The sequence below is a fragment of the Excalfactoria chinensis genome, chromosome 9 (assembly GCF_039878825.1).
Source record: "Excalfactoria chinensis isolate bCotChi1 chromosome 9, bCotChi1.hap2, whole genome shotgun sequence".
NCBI classification, from domain to species: Eukaryota; Metazoa; Chordata; class Aves; order Galliformes; family Phasianidae; genus Excalfactoria; species Excalfactoria chinensis.
Window position 1 is genome coordinate 11,498,848 of NC_092833.1, and position 23,955 is coordinate 11,522,802.

The window sequence follows — 23,955 nt, forward strand, 5'->3', positions numbered from 1 at the left end:
TGAACATTCTGGAGTCATTCCTAACAATTTCAACGCACCATCGCACACTTTTCTAGCACTTTCTAGGCCTTTTCTTGTGCTTTCTAGGAAGTTTCAGGTGCTTCTAAGGAAACAAGGAGTCATTTCTAAGTATCTGAGCACTTTGTAGGATTGCAGAATGCATTCTGAACATTTCCCAGTCCCTTTTCCAGGAATTCTCCTTTGCTTTCTTGTAATTACAGACTGCTTTCTAGGCACTGCTGCAGTGTTTTCTAAGGCTTGCATTGTGCTTCCCAGGAGCATCTTTGATCCAAAAGCCAAGCTGCCAACATTCTCCATAAGCCACGGGGCTACACAGCTTTCTGCCTGCTGCACGCAGCATCTGCTTTTAGAACAAACAGAAGAGGACCTATGTATCCTAACTGAGATACGATGGCAAACCTTGGAAACAGGGCGGTCTGTTGAGCTCCTGCCACAGTTCAGATGGTTTTTTCTCAGTGTCTGCAATTCTCAGCATGAATAAACCCAAGGTTATGGTAAAACAGGGAGTATTTGGACCGCTCCCTGCCTCAGCTCAGCCAGCACGTTCCCCTTCTGTATGTACAGACCCATCTCACACCACTCTGCCCCTCACCTGCACATCCACACAACCTACAGAGAGGTAGATCTGCAGGGCTGCGTTTTCCTTGCATAATGTATTTCACGTCTTGCTTTCCTCTCCCAAAGGACAGCAATTGGATTCCGTGTTTTACCCTTGGATGCCAACCTGCTGCAGGCGGGCGGCGGAGCAGAGCTATTTGCAGCAGTGCTGCAGTGGTGATTCCCACGAGTTAAGGATGGGGTGCTGATGCCTGCTTACCCAAGGGGACGTGTTGCTGTCACGACTGTTTTCCATCACCTCTCTCTTTCCCAACATTCATCCCACCGTGCTGATAATTTTAGGTCTGGCAGGGCTGCCCAAGGGTTGGGGCTGGGCTGTTTGTTTGGTTTCCCTCTGCCACCAATATGAAATTGGATGGCTGGCCAAGTGACATTCGTGTTGGGAAGTTTAGCTGGGCTGGGAATGGTGTCAGGAAGGAGCAGAGGCTCTGAGCAGTTGGGTGAGCTCAGCTTTTGCTTGCTGCGAGGCTGCGCTTCCAAGTCTGGGCTGAATGCACAGCACTGCAGACTGTCTTGGCAGCTGTTTAAGGACAGACGGTGCCTGGCTGTGGGGATATGGGGGTATGGGGATCTGGGGGTGCTCAGCCAGCAAAGGTGCGGGCGCAGGAACAGCCGGCTGCGCCCAGCGGCCCACGCAGGACGGCGCTGGGAACACACGTGTCGCTAAGCCGTCAACCTCGTCACCTGACTCCACTTTCCCACTTCCGATTGGCTGAGCGCGATCACGTGCAGTAGGAGGTGGGCGGGGCGAGAGGCCACGGTTGCCACGGCGACCGGAGGAGGCGGCGGTCAGGTAGGCCGCGCCGGCTTCGTTCTGCTGCCCCGCACCGAACGGACTCCGGTTCGGCTCCGGCAGTGCCGCTGAGGTACGGTCCGGTACGGTCCCGTGCGGCCCGCTGGATCCTCTCTCCAACTGCATCGCCGCTGAGCCCGGCGGTGCCGCTCGGCGATGGGCGACGTGCTGGCTTACGAAGCTGAGTTACTGGGACTAGTGAGAGAGGTTGGTGTCGTGTCGTTCCCTTTTGCTGAAGCCAGGAGGGAGCGTTTCGTAGCGCTCCAATTCGGGAGCGAGGCGCTGAAAACGCGCTGTGCCACCCGGCCAGGTGTTTATTGCAGCCACAAAGCGGGCTGCTCTGTAGATCCGAAGGGCATCGATGTCCGTTGGATGCCTGGAAGCATCCTGCCACCTCCAGCAGCACCCCGAGCGCCCGCAGCGTGTGCTTGTGTGACCCGCTTTGCTGCTGAGTTCCACGAGCAGCTGCTGTGGGGGGGCGGTCAGGAGCGGCGCTCGGCTTTCTGCGAGCTGTGTGTTGGAAGCCTGGGCAGTTACTTTCTTCCTAACGACTCCATCAAGCAGCAAAATTTGAAGCCCAAACGATTTTTGGGTCTCGGTATACGAATCTGAAAAAGAAAAAGCTTTAAGTACTTATTAATGTAGCACTGTGTTAACAACAGAGCAAATCATTTCTGTTCTCTTGGCTGTATTCAAGTTTGCAAGATGAAATGTGATGTCTTGCCTCCTTAACCAGTGCCTGAGACTCCTGAGGTGGGGGAGGAGAGGGGAGATGTGTGATACAGTGACTGTGCACGGTGGGAGGAGGACAGAAAGCTGCTGATTAAAGGAGGTACTCAGCTGGCCATTGATTCGGCTTATGCAGCCTCAGATGTGAGTGGCTGGAAGTCCTGCTGCAGTGTGTGAGTGCAGCTGTGAAGATGAGGCTCACGCTTAAGAATTCTGTCCCCTGAGGATATTGTTTGCAACAAGTTAATTTCACTGTTCATTCAGCTGAGGTGCTGCCGGTGTGGAATTTGGTTCTTTTACTTCTTTAACTGTAGTTACTATTTAAATCGGGGAGCATCGTTCTTTCGAAGTGGTTGTGAGTACTACTGTATAAGAAGGTAATCGACCTGGGAAGCAGCACTTTCCTAGCATGTGAGACGTGGTTCTTAGTTTGTTCTCATGCAGGCATTCAGCATCCAGGGGCCATGCTACTGAAAAACTTGGAAGGACCTCAGCAGTTCATCGGTCACTCTTTGAAGCATTAATAACCTAAAAACAATCGTTTCTCTGTGTTTTTATCTCATAGTATTTGGATTTTGCCGAATTTGAAGAAACAGTGAAGGTATTTGCAAAGGAGTGCAAAATAAAAGGGAAGCCGCTACCTAAAGCAGCAGGTGTTTCCTTGAGAGATTCCAAAGCCATTCCTGTTCAGGTAATGCATCGTTTGTGCATATTCTGAGTAACACTGAAAACAGCCGAAGCCCACCTAACACCGTGTGAATTGTTACAGCAGTGACATGATCTGAAGTCTGAGCCCAATCTTGTTTATTTGGAGAAGAGGCAGCTGGAGGAAGAATATTCAGCTGGTCATCGAGTGGGGAGAGATTTGGGATAAAGCTTTGATTCAGAATCTTCGGGTGTCACTTAGATTCTTCATTTACTGTGGATGAAAAATGCGTTTCTTCTGTGTTTCTGTTTTGACCGAATGCTTTTGCCTTTTCAGAAAGATCTGCTCAATGCGTTTGACAATGGTGAGCAGAAGGCTTTCTTCCAGCTCTGGGAGGAGCACATTTCATCTTCAGTCCGGGACAATGAACCAGTTGCTCAGAAGCTGGAGTTCTATCTTCATGTACACTTTGCCACCTACCTCTTAAAACACTCTGTGGGAAAGCCTGTAAGTTTGTTTCTCACTTTGAACCTTAGATTGCTTTTGCTTTGTTTGATGGCTTTGGTTTGGATGAAAATGGGATGTTTCTTAAGAAATCCCAGAATATGGATCCAGCTTTTGGGCAATAACCTGTGTTTTAGCTGAAAGCAGGGCCTGGTTTTGTGAAGCAGAGACATAGGGGTTGGAGCTGTCTTTGTCTTGGAGCTCCTGGAATATTTTGACTTGGGAAATACCAGTGTACTTTCACACCTGCATTAAAGGTAGGGCAGATCTGAATGGGGTAGGAGTATACTTACATGGGGTGCTGGCTTGGACGTGGCGCCATGGGAGTTCATCATACAGCCTCTGGATCCACACTCACTTGGTTTCTCAACTGTATGCCCACAGGTAGCAGAGTGTTCACTGCGAGGTGTAATAATAAAACATACATAGAAGAATTTTATGAATTAGGGTTATCAGTGGTTTTGAGAACAAGCTTTTTGTAACGTGTATCACTTTGAACAATTTCTCTTTTGAATGTAGTACGAATCTTAGCTTGAAGATCATGAAATGAATTAAATATAAATGGCAAACAAAAAATTACGCCCTCTTGTTTTCCATGCTGAATGTGGGTTTTGATTCAGCGATTCCTTCCCTCTGTGTTGTTCCTGGCACAGTGTGACAGGATCTTTTCAGCTGCAGTTATCACTGAATTGAACCGTGTCTAAAGTCAGGTAGATATTTTCTCTCAGCCTTGAGCGTGGAAATGACGCTGCTTTAAGTATCTACCCAAAAGTGGGCAGGTATTGTGGACATTCAAAAGGCAGTTGTCCCTCTCTTCTTCTGTTACATTTGTACACTTTCTAGTGCATTTGGAATGGCAATCTTCTAAATAAAGGTGTGCCTTTCTTTCTTAGGACAAAGCTGAACTTGAGGAAAGAATTTCTCATTTTAAAGCATACTTGGAAACAAAAGGAGCTGCCCTGAGCCAGACTACAGAGTTTCTTCCCTTCTATGCTTTGCCTTTTGTTCCCAACCCCATGGTGCATCCTTCATTTAAAGAACTTTTCCAGGTAAGTATGTTATTCTTTGAGATGATATTTATGACGTTGCTTATGTGTTGTTTTTTTTTCCCATGGGTTGATAGGTGTTGGGTGATTTGGTAACTGCTTTTATTGTTTCCTTTTACTACAGCTGTACAATCATAAGAGAACATGTATTTGATGGAGGAAGGGCTGTGAAGGTGCTATCAATAACAGAACATCTTAAATGAGTTTTATCTTTGCTTGAATCCTGTATGGTGTGCTGGCGTTGTGTCTCTTACTTTCCACACAATGCTAAAATATTTGAGCTTATGGGCATTGCTACAGAGTAGTTCAGTTCCATTTCTATGCTTTGAGATTGCTTCCCAGGTTCTTCTTCTGCCATAGGCATTTCTCCTGGTTAATATTTCTTTTGTTAGTTGCATTTTAGCCTTTGCCTTTGGCAGTTTCAGGGTTCAGTTCTTAAGCACGCGCATGTGAGGTGAAACGAGTGTAAAAGTTAGAGTGGTTGAACTTTAAAGGTACGTTTTCACCTCCAGGTGAGCTTCTGTAAGCCTCATGGTGATCAACAGTTCCTCTGTTGATGAAGGGGTAACAAAGCTCCCTCCCACTGACAGTGCTGTGTGTAGGGGGGTGGTCACAGCTGTTGCCCGGAGCTGTGGTTATGAAGCAGCGGCACTTCCTGCAGAGGGTATTTCCCCCATCCCACCAACTGGTGGCTTGTTCCTGTAGTGAAAAACTGTGCTGACTTCTTAGCCATGCAGCAAACAGCTGGTTATGCTGTGGCCCTTGAGCTGGCTCAAGAAATTGAACTGCTTTGTTGCAGATGAATGTGTGTGTAGAGCTCCCATGTACATGCTTGTACAGATGTACACAGATCTGTGAAGTATGTGCAGTGTTTTGCAGGGTTATGTGTTTGTGCCTTGCTGCCCTCCCATGTGGGCAGTTGTGTTAGCTCACCTGGAGAGCTGTGCATAGTCCTGGTGGTGGGAGGGGATGTTCTTAGCCTGTATTTCAGCCACGTGCTCCTTGGTATCAAATCAAAGCCCAAGTGATGCTTGCCTAGGGCTGACTTTGAATGTAGCAGCTGATGAGGAGCTCCAGTTTAGCACCAAAAAAGGCATGTACTGCAATTTTCCTTTGGGACTAGCTATAAATAATGAGATGTACTGGTTGACCTCACAGTTGGGCTATGACTGCTCTTTTAATTGCACTTAGCAGATTATTTTTTTTAATACCTTATCAAAGGCAGGATCCTCTGGTTTATTCATAGTAACTCAGTATCCATCTCTTAGTCCACAGCCACTCATGTTTTCTTGTGGGAACTGTACAGCAGACTGTGTGACCGTGGAAGCACAGGTTGTTTTCCATTTGAGAAAGAACAGCAGTGAGTCACCCTCTACTAAGCAGTGTTCTTAGGGCACCTTTCTTCTCAGACATCTCGTGCTTTATGTAGCCGGAGTTCCTAACTGTTTGTTTAATATATCTTGAAAAATAATACACACTTCTTTCTGTAACAGACACTGTTCCTTTGGTAATATATGACATCCTGTAGTGCACCAATGTCTTCTTACTGAATTGGTGAAGGCAGCAAGGAAATTCTGTATGCTGTCCAAAGTGGTGAAATATGGGCGAGTTTGAGCTGCAAGAACAGCTTGCAATGTATACATATACAGCAGTAAATTAAGAAGCTCCTGCTACTTGTTGGATTGTACTGCTTTTTCACTTGTTGGGAGATACTTCTTTCTCATCTGTTGGCTTTAAGCCTGTTTTAAACCAAGCAGAATCCAGCAGAATAAATGGTTTGAAATACAAGAAAAGAGTAATTGGTGAATTCTTAGGCGTGGTATTTTTTTTTCCTTAACTCTTGTTTTCCTGCACTTAAGAGACGTTATGTCAGACAGCATTCCATTGTGGTTGATGAGCTGGTCTGTCTTTTCATGGGAGTTTTGTTTTGTTCACTGATGTCATGTCATGATGCTTGCAGCAGTTGTGGACAGGAAGTCCCAGCTCTTATTGGGAGTAAATGATGACTTCAGTGCTTTTCTTTTGAGAGCAAAATGGGGACTGGTTCATTTGGTGCTTTATTTAAAACAAATGTGACATTCATGCTACCTTTTTATCACGTGCTTATATCTTATATTAGATGCTTCTAATTGAAAAGCAGTTGTTGCATATGCATACAAGACAACGATACTACGTGTTAGTTTTAAACCTGAACTAAAGCCAAGTCATAATTTGAGATGTCTTGAAATAATATTAAACCCACTTTGATCTACTGTTAATGGTAGTTAGCTAACACATTTGGTTCAGTAACAGCAAAGGAAAATCTCGCTATAGCGTTAGCTGCCTTGTTTACTAGCGGAAGGTTGATGTGATCCAAGCAGGACTTTCAGCAAAGTGTACATATTTGGTGAACAGCTGTCATCGTTTGTTTTTATTTTGAAGGATTCTTGGACGTTGGACTTAAGGACAAGATTGGAAAAGTTCCTGTGTCTGGCTCTCAAAGCCAGCCAGACTCCCAGGCTTCTCACTTTATTTGTATCCTTTTGAGAAAATACTTTGAAGATCATTAGAATTACTGTAAAGAGGCAGTATGATTTATTGGAAGAATATGCTGGGAGATTTATAATACAACTGCAGAAGCATTACAGTTCAATGTCTTTTATGGTAGGAAGCATTGTTTATATTCCATGTTCAAAGAAGTCTCTTTACAAAAGTTATGTGAAGGCAGTATATGGGTGGATATGAAGCTACGTGTTTCTCATGTGACTGTTCATTGCTTTCCCAAACCTGACTCCTTTCTTTGTGTTTCTGAAGCTCTTGGTCTTTTCAGTTAACCATTTCAGGGTCTGGCTGAGTGTATTCCAGGACTTTTAAGGGTTCCAGAGATTACTATTTTACTAAATGAGTTGTGTTTCAGACTGTTTTTCTTCCAATGACACTGTTTAAGCTGTGTCGTGAGGCCTACGTTTGCAGACTATCTGTGTGACAAGATTACCTTCTCCATTTTTGGTCAGGACAGTTGAGGGTAAAGGACAGAGAACTAAAATGGAGTCTTTGTTTCTAGCTTTTTTCTTTTTTAACAGGTAAAGATTAAATCCTCATACATGTACTCCATCCTAAAACAGAGTGTTACTGAGCTGGAAATGTTATTCCTATTCCATTCTTGTCTATTCCCAAGGATGAGGAGCAGTAATCAAAACAGTCTGCTTTCGCTTCCATATCTCAGCTGGTTGTGTGTCACACAGAGCAGCTAGAGAAAATTGTCTCGTTATTCCTCTTTGTGGAGTAATGGATTGGATCCCAACTGAACCCAGAGTATTTCTTTGGTATAAAAATTCATCACTTGGTCTACAATATTTGCATGATTTGGTATGTAATCAGTGGTTTGACTTTTGATAGTTATAGTTAATACATTCAGTCTGGAGTTACCAGATCTTCAGAGTTGGATGTGGTATGTGTAAAGGTCAGCAAGAAGTGTTACGTCCCTATCTAACAATGAATGTTGTGCACTTAAGATTTGTATGTATTTATTGATTCCTTTATTATTGCTTTTCTATGAAGCGTTGTGCTTTGGCTGTTGTCTGTGTCTGTAGGACTATTGGATTTGATTGGGTTTACCAGGTGGTTGGATTTCTTTGTGCAAGAGGAAATGCTTTTTCCTGAACAGCTCCTACTCATACAACAGAAGGAGAATGGACAGTGCAATAAAGGTAAATGCTGAGACGTGATAAGGATATTATGTATTCTTAGGGGCTGTAATAGCAGTGGAAAGTAGGCTTAAGGTGACAGGGAAACTTTCAGATGCATGGCAATAAATCCCTTGAAATCCACACCCCAATTTCAGTGCTAGGCTGCTGGAGGTCTGCAGGGCTGAGCAGAGGCACATACTGGGGCTGGGAGGGGCTAAGGGTGGGATTTGTGTTTTATGTCTGTTCTGCCCTGAAATAAAATTACGGCACAAGCAAGTGACTGTATGAAGTGCATGCCAGCTCTCTGTTTTTAACTACAGTTAGAAAAGCTTCCTCAGATTTGTTTCCAACACCTGCTTATACCTGTCTGCATCTTGTAGACTTGAGATCTCAGCCAGTTCTTCTGTAGGCTGTCAGACCTTCGTAGAGAAAGTAGATTTTTGTTCCCCCTTGCTTATGCTTTTTAAGCTTTTAAAATAGTGCAATTTGATGTCTCCCGAGGATCTCTTAATTTAACATCTTAATTGAAGCACGATTCTCGGATGTGTTTTTAGGTAAGGTACTCATAAACGCTTATGTGACTCAGTGATGTGGGGTCCTCTAAAAATGGTATTTCATCACAAGGTCCCATTAGATGCTGATGGCTCTTGAAGTGCCTTTTAAAAATCAATAAGTAGAATTTATGTTCCCAAGCCACTTCAATTCATTTTTTTTTTCATTCGACTTCCATTGTTTGGTTTATTGGGAGGGATTTGCATGAGCCCAGCTTGTGTTCCTGAAATTACTCTTCCTATTAGGAAAAGCAGTTTACCCTCAAGGATTTATTCTTTATAGTTTGAATTAGAAAGAAAATGAGGTTCATCTCCCAGAGTGAAGCCCAGGTATTTTCTTTAACGTTGTGCTATAGATTGCATTGGACTTTAACTGAGTAATAAAGAGATCTTTGCAGATCTTTTTTTTTTCCCCCATTGTCATGGAGTTCAGTTGAATCCACACAGCCTTTTTTTAGCAGCTCTGTTGTGTGCCTTAATGTTTGGGTAAGTTTGGAGGTTTTGTAAAGGGTATCTGAGGCTTGTATCATGTGAAAGTATGGGGTGTGAGAGGTTACTTCTGCACTATGCTTCTCAGACAGCATGGGATCCGCAGCACAGACTCACCACTGGAGAAAGTTAGGGTGGGATGGTGCATGTTCTTTGGAGGGCGTCCTGTAGAGTTTCTTGTGTGCACCTTTTCTGTTAACCTGCTGCACTCTCTTGCTATTTGCCCATTTGCTACAAAACCCTATAATAGCTTTATGACTTCAAAAGCCACCTGTGTGGCAGCTGTGCTGAACTTACAGCTCACCCTGATGTTTTCAGTTCAGCAGAGAGAGAATTGCAGAAAGGCTGGTACCTGATGAGAGCTTCAGGCTTTCTGTGCTTCCTTGGCTCTAAGAGGAATGGAGAGAAAGAAGGGTTTGTAAAGTGCTCAGCTGCTGTCCTCCCTGTTCTCCTGTCACAAATCTGTGCATGAGTTCACGGGCTGATCTTCCACCATTTGGGAGTAAGTGGAGAATGAAGGAAGTGTGTTAGGCACAGTGTGCCTCTATCAAGATTTACTGTCTCCCAAATGACTGCTAACAAGGAAATATTCCTATTCCAAATATTGATCCTAATTTCTACAGAAATGAGGTAAGCTGCTAGGAGCTGAGGCAGCTCCTGCCTCTCCCAGGGGCAAAGTGTCCTATGTCAGACACCAGGGCACCTCAGCTGGAAGCAGCTGGCAGGGCCCTGAAGCTCCGCTTTCTACTGCGAGCTCCTCTGCATTGCACATGGGAGCTCAGCTTGGCCAGAGTCTGCTTATAGCAAAGGCTGTGAGGATAAGTGAATATTAGAGAGATGGGGAGAGCAAGCAAGCACAAGTTCAGAAAGCGTATTTGAGGCATAGGTGAGTTGTCATAGAGAATAACAACCAGTCTCGGGCTTAGAGAGAAAAGCTTGTTGTAGAATTATGTGTGTAACTCTTTGGTTACTCATAGGATCTGGAGGTAGGTCTTAGGCCTGAGGCTTTCTTTATTCCTCTGTAAGATTAGCTTATTGTAATTTGGCAGGAGAAAGCATTCGTCTGTATTCAGAGGGAGGGGAAAAAAAAGAAGGCAAATGTGTTGTGTGACTTTGTGCCTCCTGTTACAGGTGCAGTTTGATCACTGCTGCTAGGTCACTTAGTTGGAGAGGAGCTTTGCATTCAGAGGTGACTCTGAAAAGCACCTTTCCTGTTCTGGCTCAGGTTGTTCTGATTTCATATTTGAAGCTAGCAAGAAAATATTGTTTTTTACCTAGACTGGTAGCTTCCTGATCTGTCTGCACAGATGCTGGTATTGATTATGGGAATATGACAAGAACGCAAGGGGAGAAAATGGGGCAACACAGGCCTAGCTCTTCCTGCAACTGACTGCACATAGGTCAGTTACATGCCCACAGCGAAAGCTTCCTGCCTCGTTAGTAAAAGAAACTTTCATGAAATACTTTGCCTTTTTTAGTAAAATTACAGTTTGAGAAGATAGTGATGTAAAAAATGCAAGATGTGTCATGACTTTTGGTTCCTCTCTTTGACTGCTGTTTCTCAGTAAAGGCCCATGTTTATAATTGATAATCCCTGGATTTAACATGGGTGTGTTGGACCTGATTCTTAGTTGCCAAGACCAACATTTGTGAGTTATACCGAGTTTAGTGTATGTAGTTATACTCCCTATAGTTGGAAGACAGATTTTCATCACTGGAAATCCTCCACAGGAAAAGTAAGAAAATGTACATTCTCTGTATTCCGTGCATCATTTTGAGTCTGTGAATTTATAGCAAAGCTTTTTAGTTTATTAACGCACTTTTTTTTTTCTCTCTAGAAGATCCCATTAAAAAGATCATCTAACTTAATTTTCTGAGGGTAAAGATAAGATGTTGTGCCATCTAATGATTTTCATAGAGATGGGATAAAAGCAGCTTATTTCTGAAACCCTGACAAGCCTGGAGACAAGCTTTTAAAGCCATTTCCAACATCAGAATTCATGAAGCTATCTAATGAGGGATCTTTTTCATTCATTATATGAGTCTTACAGGCAGTTCCATTTGAGCAGTATTTTTGGCAGTTTTGTCTCCTCAGTCCGCATGCCCATTGCTTTCTCACTGTTCTCTCAGCAAGCAGCTTTCTGTACGGTTACTTAGCAGATATTTGTACATAATTAGTATATCTCTGCCTGCAGCATAGCTTGATTATCATAATAGAAGACAGCTTGAGAAGGCTCTGCAAGGTAGCTGTGGTGCTGACCCACCACACTGCATTCCTCCCTCTGCTGATGGTTGCCATCTGTATGCTAGCCATTGTGGAACAGAGCAGAGGTTTGTGCCTGAGTTCAGAGAGCAGGGGAGTAAATGGCAAGATCCCCAGGTGAAGATCCCAAAGTTTTCTACATGCATTGGTTATGTTTCTCAGCAGTTCTGTGATACAGGAAGGTTTGCCCTTTATCTTTACAGCAAGAATGAGTAATGGAAGAGCGTGATAGTTTCCTCAAAGATGCTGAATCAGAACAAGGAAGAGGAATTTGTTGTCTCTTCAGAGCACTAAGTAAAAATACTTCTGGGTTATTTTGCTGCTAAAGGTGATGTTATTTCCTTTTTATTACTGTTTTGACAGAAACATTGCAGCATCTCCATCAACAGTTAGTGGAGTCGGAGCATAGGACCATGACCTATTTGAAGCGGTATAACAAAATGCAAGCAGACTACCATAATCTCATTGGAGTCACTGCAGAGCTTGTGGATTCCTTGGAGGCCACAGTCAATGGCAAAATGGTGAGAGCTGAGTCAGATGTGTGTTTGCTTCACAGCTAAACTGAACTTGTTAATTTAATTGGTAAAGGGAACGGACGTGAGAGGTGAAAGGGTTATTCACTGTACCACATGGGCCACAAATATATGTGACTGGAAAAGGTACGGCTTTCTTTTTGATTTCTATTTATACAAAGATGATGTTATGCTTCATCTTTTGTGCAAGAATACCGCTGTACTTTAAGTTCAGGGTAACCTGCAGAGGATTCTTGTGACAGACATTGAGGAGGATTCTTGTGACAGCCTCTAGATGCTTTTAAGGAGCTGAGAGTTGTTAGCAGGGAGAATGACCGTGGAGTTCCTGTACTGCTGCTTGCTGATATGTCTCTATGGACCTTCTTCCTCTCATCAACTGAAGATGTTGTTTGATCCTTCCCAAATGTGTCCAGCTGATGGTGCTCTTTCGTTAAATTCTTGGTTTCTGTCACTTCTGAGTCCAGAGCGGAGCTGAATGCTTGAGTAAAGTAATGCCGAAATTACACCATTATGAATTGGAAGGGTTTTATTTTCTTGCTATATATCTATGAATATCAGAAGAATCTCTGTTTCCTTTCCTATAGTCTCTCTCATACGTTCTGGACAGCCAATAACTATTCTGCAGTTAAGCCGTTACCCAGTGGTGTAGATTTACCAAAACATAAAACCTAAACCCACTGGGATGTAGTACAGAACTTTGCTTCATAGTAAAACATAGTAAAACATCATGTTTATTCCCTCTTCTGTACAACTGTGACTTAAGTTCTGCTCTTTAGATAGGTAACATTTCAATGTTGCTGATGTGCAGAATGGAAAACATGTTTCTTACTGTTGGAGAATTCACCTCTTGGTTGAGGAGAACTCAAATACAAGCACTGGTGTGACAAATTCAGTTTTTCTCTAAATTCTGGAAGTGTTCAATGCAAGTTCTGCGGGGCCTAATTTATTCTCCAATGAAGAGAGTTTACAGTTCTCTTAATTTCTGAACCAAACAGTACTTTCATCAGTGAGTCTCAAGTGTGTGGTGTATAGCCTTCAAAACACCTCTAGTACACAGAGACTTGTCTGGTAGAAAGTGTAAGTTCCATCTCACCTTGTTCTCTTGTTATGTTTTCTGATTTGCAGATCACACCAGAATATCTTCAAAGTGTTTGTGTTCGTCTGTTTAGCAATCAGATGAGACAAAGTGTAGCACAAAGTATTGACTTCACAAGGCCTGGAACGGTAAGTGATAGTGTTTACTGGGCTTTTGTGGATAGCTCGTGTTGTGTTTCTGGCTTTTTTCCCCCCCCTGGTGGTGAAGTACCACCTGAGCTGTGTATTGTATTGTATATTTGAATCAGGGGAAGAAGAAGCATAATGTGTTCAAGTTTGCGTATGATTGTGGCATAAGATTTTGTTGATCTTATATGCTGGTGAATGACAGTTATGCAGCCACGGGTGTGTAGGTATGATGAGTTCTGTTGTTATGATAGCACAGTGGACCGTGTACATGCTAATGTTGCAAACTGAATGTTTAAAAACCTAAGCTGATGTCATACACGTGGTTTGATGGCACATGTTAAGCAATTTTAATTTAGCTAAGAAGAGGTGGTGATATTTCTCAGCTCTGGACACACACTCTCTTCCTTCTGCTATGAGGGACTCTCCTAAAACCCCAGAGCAAATTGGGATTGCCATCTAAAGAAGGAGCATAAGGCAGACGAGTGAGAACGCGTGAAGAAAAGCAGCAGAAGAGAGGACTGTGATTTTGTAAGAATTAGTTTTTAGAAGGCCAATCTGAGCCACCTTGTTGATTTACACGATAAGATTAGCCCCATATCTGAAGATCTTTGATCTTACCAATAAGCAGATCAGGATGCCTGTTTGTTTTTTTCTTCCTTTTACACTCCCATACCCTTCCTTCATTGTTAATGGTCAGAACTCAGATCTTGCACTGGCAGTGTGTTTAGAAGATGCACTCTTAGCAGCTCTAGCAGGCTGCTTTTCCAAGGGTTCGGGAAGGAGCCAGGATCTGTGTCAGCTACCTCAGCCTTAGGGGCTGTATGTAATTCTTCTCTCCTCAGATAAACAGCGTGTATTTGGTGCATGGTTATACCATCTTCCATGCCTTATTATAATGTCCCTCCCCCAATTTTTCTTCTAACCAACAATTTTCTGAGGTTTTCCATCTTTCCTTGTCAACAGCTTTCCAAGATAATGCTTCATGTATCCCTCTCATCTGCACATTGCCATCTGGTGCAGCCATGTGCCACCTTCTCTCAGTTCCTGCTTTTTTACTTGTTTCAAGATTTCCCTTTTTATTTTACACTTTCAAGTTGCTTCTTTGTGTAATGAGATGACCTTCTGATCTCTTGAGCCCTTTTGCAGGCATGGTTCAAATTGTGTTCCTTGTGGAAGTTGATGATTTCTCTTTTTATCCACTGTAGGATACGTGGAAGTGGCTTAAGTTGTACCCTTGCCAATAAAAGCTCAGTGGACTACATTGGTCTTTTTGTTCCCCGTCACGCACACTGCTTTAGCAAAAACATCTTTCCTTCTGCAGCCAGGTAGCCTTTAAGTTTAGACATCTGTTTCATTCTCTGTGAAAAATGTCCATCAGAATTTTAAGATCAATTCATTGAAGAAGCAACAGTTTATAAACACAGAGTGTCAGGCAGAACCTCTGTCACATCTGTAAGAACAAGATGGGCAAACAGATTTACCAGAAATAGTTGACACTTGGCTGCTCCTTCAGGACAGGTTGGGTGACTGTTTAGAATCTCTTTCAACTATTCTTCATCCCTTTCCTTCTACAAAGCAGTGTTGAAATGATTGTCAGCTTTACACATTGTTTGTTTGCTCCTGTTTCTCTGAAAGTGTCTCTAGAAAGTTTTCTACTCTGGAAATGCATTTATCACTGTGCTTATGCCAACATGGAAATTTTAGTGTAATTTCCTGCTATGTAGACAGGTCAGAGAAGGAGGTTTTGATGCGGGTGGGTTTTCTGCTCACCTGAAAGTAAATTTTGCCTCCTTTTTGTCCCAGATTAGCTGGGTTAAGCTGAGTAAATCTGTCTTCTTTTGGAAGTTGAGTATTTTTATAGTGGATTTTACTAGCATAACTATTTCAGTGCATCTTAATGGTCCCCTACCCACGCTACTTGAGGCAGTTGTTGTACCATCAGAGTTCTCTAGGGAAAGACCAGGACAACTATAGCACAGCGCCTGTTTAGATTAAGGGTTTCTCAACTTGCATATATATATAGCCCCCAAATACTTCTAAGCACTCCCTGCCTCTCATGACCCATGAAGCCAGAAGAGACCGACTGAAAGTCATAATCGGTCTGCTTGCCACTGGGTCACTAAGGCATCCCATAACTTTCTAATTAGGGCTTCCAAATACCTCATTGTTATACACTTAGATGTTATTGTTCTACACTTCAGTGGTTTCACATAAGTTTTGGAGTAAGACTGGAGTCATCATGACCTAGACAACATAGTAGCATGAGTGCAGCATCTGTGCTGGATTTGTGTTGGAAGATCCCATCTTTCCAACTACTCCATCTGACAAAACCCCTACTGCTGTTAAGTGACGGACACCTGTAAAACTGCAGACAGAGGAGACTAGTCAGAGGGGCAGCTCCTTTGCTCATCCTTACCATTAGGTTCATTAGGAGATGGCTAGGTGTGCAACATGTAGCTTGGAAAGACGGGATGGTTATGTTCACTCAGCTGTGCTGGCACAACCTGGGACAGTACATGTTTGGGAGCAGGTGCTGAGAGCAAGAAATGCTAAAGCTCTTAGAGCTGCTCTGAGGAATGTGTACTAAGTCGTGCCTTAGCTGTGTAGTGAATATTTTAAAGGCAATTAAGAGTTGATGCCTCAATTTTATATAGTCTGTCTTTAACGTCTGCCCTTGAGGTATATAATGCACAGGTATACTTAGAAGCTGTTTTTAGGAGGGAAAGAAACTGCTTTGCTTTCCAGGCAAACAAGCATTCTGCACTCATGTTGAAATTAAAGGTCTGCCACTCAGTGCACAGCTGACATTCTCTTTCTAACAGATTGTAGCATCATACTGTGAGGTGTGTACTTAGTCTTTAGTGCATATTTTGCTTTGCAGCGCACTGGTGGCTTTAGGATATACTGGGAAGGAGGACTGTACCTGTGCTGTAATCAGAATGAAGTACTGCCCAAGGAAATTAAAGAGCGTGCCTTGAATTATATCCTTGGTAGCATTACTTATCTGTAAAATTTATTTTGCTCCCAGTGCATTGTACTTAGTGAACAATTTGTTATATCTGAGTGTAAAGGTGGGACGTGACACTGAGAAGTGGCATTGTGTAATATAAAGCCGTGACGTCTCAGGCTCCGAAAGTACAGTAAAGATAGCATGTATATATCACTTACCAATGTGTGCTGTTCCTGTACAAACATCAGCTTCCTGCTTTGTCTCCTGTCACTAGGGGCCTGTCTTTTTGTACTACAATAAATCCATATCAGGAGAGCAAATCCCAGCACTGGTCTTTCTTACAGAATTGGCATCAAGACTTGAGGCAATAATGTTTCTTAACCAAGAGACTTTCCCAGTGTAACCGTGTCCATGAAATCTTACTCAGCAAGGGTGGCTGGTGTTGGCTGTTGCTTTGGGCTCTCCTGTAAACTGGCTCGAATCTCATTCTTCTGCCAAGCAACTGTGTGCTTCTTTCCAGCTCTGCAACCTCATGGGGCAGCTGGTGAGCCTGATATGCAGCCCAGTGACAGGATGCATCTGCATGCAGCAGGATAGAGGCCATGGTACACTGTTACAAGTGGAGACTTTTCTAAGGCTTCTGTAAGGCCTTACTTTATCATAAGGCTCTTTTGAAGGCTGTCCCCATCTTTGATCGTGTCACTTGACATGTATGCTTCTGTATTGGAAGACAGAGCCCAGGAGAGCTGTTGGAGCAGAAAATGGCTGGATTTAAGAACAGGAGGTCAGAGCACCCGTTCTGACAAGTTGAGGCAACAGTCAGAAGATTTAATCAGATTTCTGACTTCATCTTGTTTGTTTGGGCAAGGAAATAATGTAGGTAATAGTGGATAAGTTTGAGATTAATTCTTTTAAGCATTTATTTAACACTTTCCCTTTTATTTGTAATATGCTTGAGTTAACTCTACACCTCAGTTTACTTTTTCTTTTAATATTGATTTGTCTGGTTAGTGAGAAGCATGGATGCATGGTCTTTTGTTGCCTGCAGCTGTGTCAGTTTAATACACAGCACAAAGCCTAGCAGTTTCTTTCTCTTTCCTAGCTTGGATTTGATCTTCTGTCCTGTTCCAACGTAGCTGTTAAGCATCAGCTCAGTCTTAAACCCATGCATAGATTTTCCAATACATATACAGTGCACACACCATCCTGAAATTTCTTGCATTGTAATAAGAATCTCTGAACTTTGGACTGAAGAGGAAACAGGGGGTACTTCACAGATGTGCAGTCTCCATCAATAGTCAAGATGAGTCTTACCCACTGGAAAGAGAGTCTGTGATTAGAAAGCTTTGTAGTTGATTGCATATGTTGTTCCTTGGAATAGAATTAATACCCATTATGCTTTTGCTGCTCTTCAGTCTGATTATATTCGCCTGTGGATCTAATTAGCTGAATTAATCTCCATGGTAAGTTCTAAGCATCTAAGTAAGTTTTTCTTAGGATGAAGTATGTATTTATTTTCTGTCCCGGTCCATGGGATTATTCTTATATGTTGTTGCTTGTGTATGAGAAGAAACAAACCTGCCTTTAGATGTGAACAGAGAGAAGTTTTTTCCTCTGCTGACACAGTACAGGATGCCATTCTCTATGAAACTGCTGCCTGCTGCTACTTGGGCATCTTCTTTGCTTCACTTGTTAAATTCCTCACCTCTAAAGTAAGGTGCTGTCATTAGCAGGGATTTCCACAGTCTTTTCCTGTTGTCATCCTCAAATCCTTTAGTGTCATCTTTGTCCTGATGCCTGTGGACATTTTCATTGGCTCAGGTCGTGCATTTGATGAAATTTCATCTCATCACACCAGTGGTCACCTCCTGGTTTCTTTTGCTCACTCATTGTGATCTACCCATGTTGTCTGTCATGTTAAATTTAATTTAAAGTTGTCTTAGCCAGGAACTTGGTGTGTGTTGGTAAAAGTTAAAATGTTCATCCACTTCAGGGAATTCAACTGTTCTTATTAGATATTAACCTGTTCCAGGTTAAATCAGATAAATATATTAGTCTCAGTAAAGAGAACATGGCATGTTTATACTAAGCCATGAATCATGTCTGATTTTTACCTTAGTAATTCAATCATAGTTTTCTTGTCAGAGGCTTTTCCTTAATGTAGGGTTGGAACCTGTGGGGATGGGGAATAGATAACATTCCTGAAACACCTCACATTGTTTCTCCTGGCTTTCATGAAGCGATAGTGAGAAATTTCAGCTAAAGCAAGTATGGATAAAATTCACAGCTGCTTTCTCATAAGCTGAGGCCTTCTGATAGAAAACCATGTCCACTGAGACTTACCTCTTGAGTTGCTTCAGTGTAGTGAACAATAGAATTCATAGATCCGCAGCAACGTGTCCGTGCTTGGTGTATAGCTGTTCTAACCAACAGTTCTGATGGAGTCATGTGCAGAGTGGGTACGTTCACCAGGTATTGGAAAGAGAACATGAGTGTACCCTAAGTGATGCACTCTGATTTCAGTCTTAAAACATACAGGTTTGTGGAATGGGAGAAGAAGGCGTTTATACTTTTCTTGCAGAGCTAATGGTCTGTTAATCCTTAGCTAATTTTAATTTTGTTATTTGTTTTTTGGTGTTTTATTTCTGTTTCTGTGATTTATTTCTGTTAACTTGTTTTTTTTTAATCTTCTTTATTTTAACGTGTGCCTGTTTGCCCATAAAGGGACATTACTCTATGAGCCCTTGTGATGACGGATATGTAAGTGTCTCTATCTTTATATCCTTTCACATTGCCTGCTGCAATCTGTCACTGTATCTCTTCATTTCACAATGTGTTACCATTTTCTGTGTATTTTAACTCATCGTTACATTAACTGTATGGTTTATATCCGCTGAAAACATGTGCAAGGCTTGGTATTTATGCATGGAGAACAGAAGTTCTCAGTAACCTTATGGCTTTATAACATGTGTAACGCAGCATGTCAACAAAAGATCAACTTTGTCCGCAACTGTTACGTGAAACACAGCTTCTTTATAATGTACAGAAAGCAATCGTTTCTTCCACATGAACGTCAGTGTATATAATGTGAGGTCTCCGAAGTGTGCCAACCCCATCTGATCCCACAACACCTTTGAGTAAACAGGTCGATGGATATTAGCACTTAAGATAACAGCTTATCAGGGGTGTGTCTTATTTTATGTGTTTGTGTTTTTGATTTGTAAAGTTTAACTTTGCAGTTAGAGATGATAATTTTTATTTTCATACAATTAAAATGGCCCCATTTCATTAGCAACCAAAAAAGCAAAAGCATTCTGTGCACTGCCTGTGGCTTCTGTAACCCAGATGGAGGTTTGTGTTCTGGCAATATTACAAGTAAGCCATAAGAATCTAATTCTGCCCATACTTGGTGCATTCTTTGCAAAGAGAGGAAATGAGTCCAATTCTAAGCAACTCAATATGTAATCAAATCATAAAGGTGATTGACGCTGATTCTAAAATTGTCAGTCAATGTACTGTTTTAAAATCACCCGTATTTGATGGGTTTTCTTCCTTGTTTGAATAAAACGAGGTCTGACTTTCGCAGGAGCACTGAACTTTATTTCTAATGTGTTCCTCGCTTCCCACTTTAAATGCCATTTTATTTGGAGAAATAATCGCTGTATGCAGCAGACTATTCCTTATGTGCTTCTTTTTGTTTGACATATAAAATACGTGTTCATCTCTGTTAAAAGATGACCTGTATCCAACAACCTGGCACTGCAGGTGTGAGAGGTGCTGCTGGCCGCCCTTTGCTGGGTGCTCACCATTCTGTTTTCTTTCAATATGGTCTGTTTCGAGATTGAGAAAACCTGTTTGCAGATGTGAGGACATGATCTTTGCTAAAGGAAAGTTCTGCCTTTATACAGGTAGCTTAATAACATACAACTTTATACAATGCAGAATGTACTATCTTGCAATGCAGAACTGTTTATAATTGTTTTGACCTGTCTGACTCTAATTCTGGGGTATTTCTTGAATACATAGATTGTTTTCCTCTATCATCTCCTCACTGTTTATATATAGGATTATTTTTGTCATCTGTTGTCGTTACACTGTCACATAGCATTACAGTGTGACCTTTTTATGCATGCTTCACTTCTCTTAGAGAAGCAATTTTTTGTGCCAAGTTGGAAGTTTTCATAACGGCGTATCTCTAGTATAAGTAAAGAGAAGAAATAATTTAAAACACTTGCAGATCTTATGAAATAAATCTGCATGACCCCAGTAGAGACCTGCCAGCTTACACAAGCTGAGTGCCTGACCTGTGCTAAGCTGCATGCAGCAGCCTTCCTGTCATTAGTGTGTACCAAACATACATTGTGTGCACTGAACGTACATTGGTGATTTCTAATGCTATCTATGTACACCTTGCCTCCAACTTTGGTTTTACTCTTCACACATTCATCACATATCTTTGATTATCATTTGATCATCAATTCTGAATCTGCGCTGCATTTACAGTGAATCCTCTGAGCACATTTTCAGAGTGGTAACTGAGGTCAGGACCTGGTTTTTAGCTTTAGCCATCAGCATGTTACGAATATACACAACGCATAGTAAAGTGGAGTTGGTTTGAATACAGGGCTGCAGCGTTTGATAAGCTCAGTTGTGGTTTTGGCTTGCAGATGAAATACATCTGTTTTCTTTTATAAATATTGATATAATATTTTTCCCTTTGAACTTCTTTATTTTATTCCATGCTGTTCATATTCAAGCATCGCTTCTTTCAAAAATGAAGGGCTGCCATCTGTGGCTAATCTGCACTGTGACAGAGTTGCTTTGCTTAATATGGCACCTGGTTTGGCTTTGGTAAGAAACATCGCGAAGATAAGTCATACCTCGTGGTCCTACCAGAATGAGCTATGCTTGGGCTGTTGTCTTGTTTGTTTCTCTTCTTTCCTTAAGATGCCTGGTTTCTGCATGTGTTTAATTAGGGAAAAATGGTCTGCCTTATGGTTTTGCATGTGAAGTGTTTTGCTTGAGATAAAATCCATTAATGTTGGCTATTGCACATAAGTTACGTATGCTGTATGTTCTTCATGATCATTCCCTGACCAGCACTTGATGGAATAGTATTAGGCAGGAGGATGGATAAATATTTAACCTGGTAAGACCAGGAAAAAGGCTTGGGAGGAAATACTAAGTTTAAAATATCTCTTGACAACAAACCATTCTAATTTGTGAAACTGCTGGTAAAGAGGAACTATGAAAGCTTGGCTGATGTGGGCATTGTCTGGAGATGAGTGTTGGATGCAGATTGAGGAAGGTCCCTTTCCACAGTGCCATTGGCTGCTTGGGTTTCAGTCTGTGGCCTTGGATTCATCACCTAGAAATGAAGATTGTAATGATTCGACTAGCCTTGTTGAATCGTTGGAATTTATTTCTGGTAGAACGCTTTCACAGCTACAAATGCAAAGTGCTGATGGCTTCGCTTTATCTTGTGCAATTATTTAAAGCAGTTGTTGTAAATAAACCCGTGTTTCCTGCACCCAAATACTCTCTCTCCCAAGTTACTTTTTCTCTCTTTTTCAGAAGAACCGTACAGTTAGAATTTGGATGCTATTGCCACAGAAGTGACAAGATATGAGGGTTCAGCATTTAGATTTAAGAACTAACACCAAGGAAGAGAGTAAAAGATCCGTGAGGATCAAAAACCAGGATTCTGTTCTGCCAGCTTTCATTAGAGAAGGCAACCCAAATTCTTATCAGTTGAAACAAAAGGTTTTCCTCATTTCAATGTAACCCTTAGCTCCTAAAAGTGTAGAAGACATTTTCACATTCATCTGCAACATGAAAGCCTGTTTTTAGAAGCTTTCAGCTAAAGATTGCAAAGAACTAAAACAAACGGAGTTTTGTTACCAAATTTATAACAGGACAGATTTTTGTTGCTGGGAATCTCTTGCTTTTGCTTTCTATAGCAGGGGTGTGTTGAGGAAATGAAGGCTGCACTGACACTCCTGCCAGCAATAGTATGTGTGAGAGCTTGGCCTTGGAACTGTTGTGTACTGAGATAATGGTGAAGAAACGTCTTTTTTATCCTTACCAGATTATGTGGCTTCATCATGTTAAAAGTGCTCTTGCTTTAATTAAACCCAGGAGCTGCTCTGCAGAACCCAGCTGTGTTTGAGGTGTGATTTTCATTTTAATAAATGTAATGCACAAGTCAAGAAGTAGAACTACATAAATCCCAAAACAGGGAAATAGTGGAGTTGTCACAATACTATATCAATTGCTGCTATTTTGCAGAATTTTTCTGTGTTGTAATCACGGAATGATAAAGGTTGGAAGAGTCCAGCTGTAATCAAACACTCACTCTCTTGTTTTCCTGTTTGCAGGGTTTGTGCCATGAGTGTTTTGTTGTTTCATTGCAAAACAATTGTTTGTAGCACTTGCTTGCTGCATCTCATTGGTAGATCTCAAGGAAGAGCTCACTGGAGAGTCGGATGCCTGTGAGAAAATCAAGGCCCAGAGATAGGAAATGACACACTTACATATTGTTTGCTTCTGATTGCTATAAGCATGTCTCCAGCCCATCTCTTACACAGTTTGCCATACTGTAAGGATATAGATTAGCTTACTTATGTGTAATTCCAGTTGTGTAAAAGCAGATGAATAAAGGAGATCTCTGCCTGTAATGTGGTTGCATTATCTCTGCTTATCAGTGGTGCTGCCCACGGTCAGTCACGTTGAATGGAGGTGCTGTGAAGGACAAGCCAGCCCTTAGAATCCTTTTGTCTGCTTTGCCTCATTGAACTTGAAGTAACACAAACCATATCCAGATTGCTTCCCAGTGACTCCAAAAGGCTGAGAAAGCCTTCATCCTGTGCAGGTTCTAGGCTGATGCTCTTGGGTCTGAAATGCCAAGAAAACTGAATCCAAATAATTGAGGGGAAAAGAATTTAAATATGTGTATGGTATTTTGAAAGATTTCTCTGTTGGTTGAGAAAGGTTGTAATGTGAGGAGTGCTGTCAAGACAGGTTAATTCTGAAGTGCATGACCTGTTAATTATCTATTGTATACCAGTCATTCATTGACTTAAACATAGCATGAAATGCTTCCTAATGTGTGTATAAGCTTATTTCACATCTGAGAGAGCAGTTCCTTCTATTACGAAGAATACCCATGAGCTTTGTGAAATCCAGCACGTTCAAGAAGACGTCAGCCGGTGTAACTCGGTATTCTCTGCGGCTTTGCATGGCTTTTGTCTGCTAAATCCCTCCGTTTTAAATCTGACAATAGACATTGATTATATAGCTCCCATTGAAAGAGGCTAGGTTAGAAGAGGAGGTGGGTTTTACAGTCATAAATGGTAATGAGATACTGTGTAGAAAGTGAGTAGTGAGACCGATACAAAAGGTGACACAGAATATTCTGTGAACGTGGCGTGAAGTTGACATCAAAATGCATGATATGAAGCACAGTTAGTGCTTGCTAGAGAAATATTTATTAAACCAGACGTCTTTTATGTGGTGTTGACATCTTTAAGCTTTGGCTTGTGCAGCAATGGTGCCTTCCTTTGCTTTGAGTCACACTGCAGCAAAGAAGAAATATCCAGGCTTAAATGGAGCTTATCCTAGGCAGAAGCACTGAGAAACGGCGTGCTGTCTCACATCTCTTCTGTTTACACTAGGCTTTTCTTTACATATTTATAGCTGTGTATATAGGGATGTTTTAATAGCAGCAGGAAGTGAGACAATTGGTATTGAAACTGCATTTGGGTGCTGAAATGCATGGTGTGTCTCCACTGAAAAATTATTGCACTGTTAAGGTATTAACATTTTTGAAGTCAAGAGACACTGAACGAGGTGGATCTCAGAGACTATTTTCTCCTCTCTCCCTTTTCTTTTCTTGTATTTCTCAGTGTTTGAAGTGAGTTT

The 23,955-nt window shown here is 41.9% G+C and overlaps 1 protein-coding gene across 4 annotated transcripts in view; it reads left to right on the forward strand.

Moving 5' to 3' along the window:
• Positions 1 to 23,955, forward strand: part of ARMC9 (armadillo repeat containing 9) — a 56,816-nt gene that overhangs the window by 3,265 nt on the left and 29,596 nt on the right. Inside the window, exons 1-9 of one of the 4 annotated variants that reach the window (XM_072344733.1) lie at positions 1,385 to 1,505; positions 2,727 to 2,852; positions 3,144 to 3,314; positions 4,205 to 4,360; positions 6,779 to 6,871; positions 8,022 to 8,046; positions 11,692 to 11,849; positions 12,987 to 13,085; positions 18,760 to 18,795. In XM_072344733.1, coding sequence (XP_072200834.1) covers positions 4,328 to 4,360; positions 6,779 to 6,871; positions 8,022 to 8,046; positions 11,692 to 11,849; positions 12,987 to 13,085; positions 18,760 to 18,795 — 444 coding nt within the window. In that variant the 5' untranslated portion in view covers positions 1,385 to 1,505; positions 2,727 to 2,852; positions 3,144 to 3,314; positions 4,205 to 4,327. Of the gene's footprint in view, positions 1 to 1,345; positions 1,640 to 2,726; positions 2,853 to 3,143; positions 3,315 to 4,204; positions 4,361 to 6,778; positions 6,872 to 8,021; positions 8,047 to 11,691; positions 11,850 to 12,986; positions 13,086 to 18,759; positions 18,796 to 23,955 lie in introns of those variants that run through there. The other 3 variants (XM_072344730.1, XM_072344732.1, XM_072344731.1) reach the window with 3 other exon arrangements.